General features: G+C 54.0%; 1 protein-coding gene across 2 annotated transcripts; it reads left to right on the top strand.

Annotated features, from left to right (window-relative positions):
• The first annotated feature begins 368 nt into the window (after nt 1–368).
• Nucleotides 369–6,094, top strand: MYC (MYC proto-oncogene, bHLH transcription factor). Of its 2 annotated transcripts, none has more exons than XM_061438605.1 (3): nt 369–692; nt 3,038–3,804; nt 5,061–6,094. In XM_061438605.1, exons 2-3 carry the CDS (start codon nt 3,048–3,050, stop codon nt 5,621–5,623), a joined length of 1,320 nt encoding a protein of 439 aa, XP_061294589.1. In that variant the 5' UTR covers nt 369–692; nt 3,038–3,047; the 3' UTR covers nt 5,624–6,094. The 2 variants fall into 2 exon arrangements, with proteins under 2 accessions (XP_061294589.1, XP_061294588.1); XM_061438604.1 differs by lacking the exon at nt 369–692 and adding an exon at nt 2,726–2,822.
• The last annotated feature ends 204 nt before the right edge of the window (nt 6,095–6,298 follow it).

The raw sequence follows: 6,298 nt of genomic DNA, 5'->3' as shown, positions 1-6,298 counted from the left end.
AGACTTTGGCAGCAATCGGGGGATTCATTGTGGGTGGAAGGTGCCCAGTCGAGAAAGCTGCGTACACCCAGAATGCATAACACCCCCCAACAAATGCAATGGGTGTTTATTCACAACGCGCTCTCCAAGTATACGTGGCAGCGCGTTGCTGAATTATTTTAGTAATTCCAGGCACCATTTTTCTTCCGTATACCTCTGATCAGGTATCCCATCGACACTTAAAAACCTCCCCGGCAAACACACACTCAGAGCGCGCGCCCATCAATACCCCTTCTTTCCCCCTCTCTTCGCAGGAGTTATTTTCCAAAGGCTGCCCCTTCCCCGGCCTTAGGGAGGCGCCCTTCCACCGGGACGTGCATGGCGCAGCCGTGGGTACACGGTGTATTCTCAGCGTCGAGGGATCAGCGGTTCTGCCCCAGATGATTTAAGAACACAGGACAAGTATGCGGTTTGTCCAACACAGCGCTGCTCCAGAGGAACCAAGCAGCGCAGAGAGACGGTTTGAGCGGGAGCAAAAGAAAATGGTAGGCGAGCGCAGTTAATTCATGCGGCGCTCTGACCGTGTTTACACCCGAGAGCTCGACGCAATGGAGTGCCAGGCTCAAAGAGCTGAATCTCCTCCCCTCCTCACCAGCGCCCCTCTCGGGTTCCTAAAGCAGAGAGCGGGGGAGACAGAAAAAAGATCCTCTCTGGTGAGTCCCCGCCCACCAGCCCTTTATAGGCGAGGGTCTCCGCTGCGGAGGACCCCCCGGCTGCGCATCTCGCGGCTACCGCTGCGGCTGGCTCGCCGCGGCCGCCGCCTGGCTCCACCACTGCCTGGAAGGGCAGGGCTACTCTGAGGCTTGGCGGGAAAAAGAACAGAGGGGAGGGGCCGTACCTTCTCGGTATAAAAGCCAGTTTTCTGGGCTTTATCTGACTCGCTGTAGTAATTCCAGCGAGAGGCAGAGGGAGCGTGCGGGCGGGCCCTCCAGGGTGGAAGAGCCGAGCTAGCCTAGCGAGCGGAGTCGCGCTCCGGGCGCCCGGGGAAGGGAGATCCGGAGTCAAAGGGGGGCTTCTGCGCCTTCAGCCCGGCCGGCCCCCACCCCACCCACCCCGCGGACCCCTGCTAGCGGTCCGCCACCCGCGCCGCATTCGCGAAACTTTGCCCACTGGAACTTACAACATCCGAGCGACACCAAGACTCCCCGGACGCAGAGAAGCTCTTCTGCCTTTTTGGGGAGACACTTTCCCCCGCCGCTGCCCACGACCCGCGCCTCTGAAAGGCGCTCCTCGCCGTTTTTTGGACGCTAGATTTCCTTCGGATAGTGGAAATACGGGTGAGCACCCGGACCTATTGGCCTTTTTCATTTATTTTTGCTACCTCCTTAACGCCGCGATGAGCAGAACGCCCGAATCGAGTGTCTTTTCTCCCATTCCTGCGCTATTGACACTTTTCTCAGAGTAGTTGTGGCTGGTCGGGGTGGAGTGGAGAGGAACCAGAACTGGGTCGGGGTACAGTGACTTGTCAAGATGGGAAGAGAGAGGAAGGCAGAGGGAAACCGGGGGTGCGTTTTCTGAAAGTAGCCTTTAGAGGTTTTTCCTCGCCTTAGATGGACGCTGACCCCGGCCGGGTGGACATTCATGCTTTATTGCATTAATTGCTTTTTTGCCTTTTGTCGGGAAGAAGAAGGGTATGCTTCGCGGTTGGCAGAAAACCCTTTACATCCTGAACTCCTTGGAGTAAGAATTACACATTGCATATGTGAGCGAAGAAAGCTCCGCAGCCGCTGACTTTTCCCTGTCTGGAAAAGGGCATTTAAATTTCGGCTTACTGCATTTCTGACAGCCGGAGACAGACACTGCGGCGCGTCCCGCCGCCGATCCCCTCGGCGTCTTCAACGCTCCCCGCTCCTTTTAGAAGTTGGCCTTTGGCTTTTTTTTTTTTTTTTAAGGATAATAAAATTAAAGATTTTGGTCTACAGAGAGGTTAGGATTCGGTGTTGGGAAGGCGCGGGGACGGGGAAAAGGAAGCTGGGGCAAAGATGTGTCCGAATCTCCTGGAATTATTGACTCGGGGTCGGAGGGAATGAGGGCAAAATCTCTGCACCCAGCCTTGGCCCCCCGGCCGCCTCCGGGGTCCCCGCGCGGGTGTCCCTGCGCCCCCTGAGATGCGGAGGACGGCCAGGAGCCGGGCTCCGGGCTTTTCGAGAACAGCTGCTACCCTCGGCGGGTGAGGGGGAAGACGCCAGGCTCCGGGCGCAGAATCGTAGCAGGGTTTCTGGCGCAGTTGGGTCGCCGTATTGAGTGTTGAAGGGAGACGTCTCTGTTATTATTTAACACTCTCCTTTTATTTATTGGGGGGGGGCTGGTTGGAGAAGGGCTAAGGCTCAAAGCTGAGCTAGCCACCCCAGCCGGAGAGAGAAGGAAAGCCCGCAAAGGAAGGAAGGGGGGCGCGCTGGGGGTAGGGATGCGGGAGGCGGAGAAGGGAGGCTGGGAGGGGCGGCGGCGCCGGCAGGGGAAGCAGCGAGACGAGGGCGCGCGAGTGGGAACGGGCGCGGCGCTAGGGACCCGGGAGCGGGAGGGGGCTGAGCGCAACCGCTCCAGCCATGGCGCCTCTCGCCGCCTCCTTCAGGTGGCGCAAAACTTTGCGCCTCGGCGTTTGGCAGATCCTATTCTCCACGGCCGCCGCTGCCACCGCCGCCGCCGCCTCCCCCGGCCTGTGACGGAGGCCAAAGCTGATTTCGATTGCTCGGCGGTGGCGGGGCAGACTCCCGGGCTTCGCGCTCCAGGCTCCCCGCCGGGGAGCAGAAAAGCCCCGCGGCGCTGAGGAGCTGGTTCGCCAAGTGTGTGTCTGAGATAGTAGAGGGTCACTAAGAGCGGGCTAAAAGGGTGCCTTTTTTGTCCGTTCCCCACCTCCCATCAGCCCCATTTGGGGATAGCGCTGGAAGGGGAGTGGTTCTGGATTGTGGCGCGCGGTGCGCGCTGCGTGGGGTTTCAGCACCATCCAAGACCCCTTTAACTCAAGACTTGCCCCGTCTTTGTGTGCCCCCTCCGGCAGGCTTGCAGCGATGCCCCTCAACGTCAGCTTCGCCAACAAGAACTATGACCTCGACTACGATTCGGTGCAGCCTTATTTCTACTGCGACGAGGAGGAGAACTTCTACCACCAGCAGCAGCAGAGCGAACTGCAGCCGCCGGCGCCCAGCGAGGATATCTGGAAGAAATTCGAGCTGCTGCCCACCCCGCCCCTGTCCCCTAGCCGCCGCTCCGGGCTCTGCTCGCCGTCGTACGTCGCGGTCGCCTCCTTCTCGCCCAGGGGAGACGACGACGGCGGCGGCGGCAGCTTCTCCTCAGCGGACCAGTTGGAGATGGTGACCGAGCTGCTAGGAGGCGATATGGTGAACCAGAGCTTCATCTGCGACCCCGACGATGAGACCCTCATCAAAAACATCATCATCCAGGACTGTATGTGGAGCGGCTTCTCGGCCGCCGCCAAGCTCGTCTCGGAGAAGCTGGCCTCTTACCAGGCTGCGCGCAAAGACGGCGGCAGCCCGAGCCCCGCCCGCGGGCACGGCGGCTGCTCCACCTCCAGCTTGTACCTGCAGGACCTGAGCGCCGCCGCCTCCGAATGCATCGACCCCTCGGTGGTCTTCCCCTACCCGCTCAACGACAGCAGCTCGCCCAAGCCCTGCGCCTCCCCGGACTCCACCGCCTTTTCTCCGTCCTCTGACTCTCTGCTCTCCTCTGCTGAGTCCTCCCCGCGGGCCAGTCCCGAGCCCCTGGCGCTCCATGAGGAGACCCCACCCACGACCAGTAGCGACTCTGGTAAGCTGGGACCCTCCAGGCGCGTCAGAGGGGTCGGCTGGCTGTCTTTGCTATTCTCATTGGCTGCCAACTCAAGGGGCCACACTTCAGTTGCCCCCACTCCCCGCCCCCCGCCCCCAGCCTTTTCCCCCTTATATTTGGAAAAGAAATGGAAAGTCTGGAAGGATCTGGGAGCTCACCATCCCTGAAACACTGAGCCTTAGTGTTCTTCCCACTCCTTCCCCTAAGATAGCCCTAGTGGCCAGTCCTCTCCTTTCCCTTCCCTCCCCTTAGGAATTTCTTTTGGGTTTTTAAATCTTCTAGCTTATCTAGCAACTCAATCCGCTCCCTCTTACCCCTCTTAAGCATTTTAATTGCCCTGGAAGGGGGCGGGGCGAGTCGTCGTTGTGGAGTTAAGAGAGGATTGATCTCTCCGAGAGTGAATGAATTACCTCCCTCCTCCCTTCAGAGTTGTTGGGATTTAATGGACTACAGATCAACAAAAATGAAGAGGGTCAGTGTACAGAGACCGGGCAGCCTCCCTCCTGAGCGCCGGGAGCTAGTGAAAAGTGCCTTAAAAGTGTATGGACTGAGTTGGGATCTTTGCACCTCTTTTGAACACTTAAAAGCCAGACCTTTCCAAAATTGGACTTCGTTTTTTCCTTCCCCCACCTTCTAGGACTTTTGGCAAAGCTGCAAGACTTTTTTTTTTTCTTTTTGCACTTCCAGTAAGATAGGGGGTTGCTAAAGTTATACCAAAGATTCGCAGCTATCATTTGCAACACCTGAAGGGTTCTTGGTAAAGATAAAGTCCCTTGCAAATAGGAGGTGCTTGGGAATGTGCTTTGTCTGGGTGTGTCCAGGGCCTCATTAAGTCTTAGGTAAGAATTGGCATCAATGCTGTATCCTGGTAAATTGTAATTTTCTTGTCTGTGCCATAAACCCAGCTGTCATTTTCCTCCCTGAGACTCTGTCTTCTTGAGAAGAAAAGCAGAGATGATTGGCTACCTGTCTGGGAATAACTTTGTGCCAGGGTCCTTTTTATTTTTTTAGCCACACCCAATGGCATGTGGGATGCTTAGTTCCCCAACCAGGGATCAAAACTTGCCCCCTGTGTTGGAAGCATGGAGTCTTAACCACTGGACTGGCAGGGACGTCCTCCGGGTCCTCTCTTACCTAATAATCCTTTGTATTGGCATAGCATTAATTTCATCTGGTCACTGATTGCTTTAAGGAAACCGTTGTTAACTGGGTGATTTTTTCTTTCTTTCTTAAAGAGGAAGAACAAGAGGATGAGGAAGAAATTGATGTTGTTTCTGTGGAAAAGAGGCAGCCCCCTGCCAAAAGGTCAGAATCGGGGTCACCCTCTGCCGGCAGCCACAGCAAACCTCCTCACAGCCCGTTAGTCCTAAAGAGATGCCACGTGTCTACCCATCAGCACAATTACGCAGCGCCCCCCTCCACTAGGAAGGACTATCCCGCCGCCAAGAGGGCTAAGTTGGACAGTGGCAGGGTCCTGAAACAGATCAGCAACAACCGCAAATGTGCCAGCCCGAGGTCTTCGGACACGGAGGAGAATGACAAGAGGCGGACACACAACGTTTTGGAGCGCCAGAGGAGAAACGAGCTGAAACGCAGCTTTTTTGCTCTTCGTGACCAGATCCCAGAGTTGGAGAACAATGAAAAAGCCCCCAAGGTAGTTATCCTTAAAAAAGCCACAGCGTACATCCTGTCGGTCCAAGCAGAGCAGCAAAAGCTCAAGTCAGAAATAGACGTGTTGCAGAAGAGGCGAGAACAGTTGAAACTCAAACTTGAACAGATACGGAACTCTTGCGCCTAAATTGACCTATTGGAGGGAGGAACTGGACTCCCTCAGGAAATTCTCATTTGTTACTAAGGGAAAGTGAGGAAAAAGGTTCCCTCTGTCAACTCCTTACATAGGAACGTCTTTCATATGCATGAACAACCTCACAACCTTGGCTGGATCTTTAAGACTGAAAGATTTAGCCATGCTATAAACTGCCTCAAATGGAACTTTGGGCATAAAAGAACTTTTTTTTTTATGCTTACCATTTTTTTTTTTCCTTTAACAGATTTGTATTTAAGAATTGTTTTTAAAAACTCCTGAATTTCACCCAATTTTCCTTTGTAAATATAGCCATTAAATGTAAATAACTTTAATAAAATTTATAGTAGGTATTCCTACTATAATATAGGTATAATTTTTTATTTAAGTACATTTTCCTTTTTAAAGTTGATTTTTTTTCTATTGTTTTTAGAAAAAATAAAATATCTTCAAATATATAATTGAGCCAAATCTTGTGTTTTGTTTCTTTCTCTTTTTTCCCCCCTCATTCCCTTTTCATCAATTGCAAATTAACAGTATTTGGCCCTTAAGGGAAATGAGCTTACAAGGATAGGAAAAGAAGTCATTTAAGAAAGGGTGAGGGCTTTTCTTTGTTCTGATGGGTCTGGGGACTTAAGGTCTTTAAGTTCTCAGGGTTATAAGATGCTT

Source organism: Bos javanicus, chromosome 14 (genome assembly GCF_032452875.1).
Source record: "Bos javanicus breed banteng chromosome 14, ARS-OSU_banteng_1.0, whole genome shotgun sequence".
In the NCBI taxonomy this organism is placed as follows: domain Eukaryota; kingdom Metazoa; phylum Chordata; class Mammalia; order Artiodactyla; family Bovidae; genus Bos; species Bos javanicus.
This window is presented reverse-complemented; position numbering and strand designations above follow the sequence as displayed.

Excerpts from the sequence above, each read along its gene's own strand:
- MYC (XM_061438605.1), top strand. The coding sequence starts at position 3,048 with ATGCCCCTCAACGTCAGCTTCGCCAACAAGAACTATGACCTCGACTAC. Across the intron at positions 3,805-5,060 it reads CACGACCAGTAGCGACTCTG|AGGAAGAACAAGAGGATGAG; the intron begins GTAAGCTGGGAC and ends TCTTTCTTAAAG.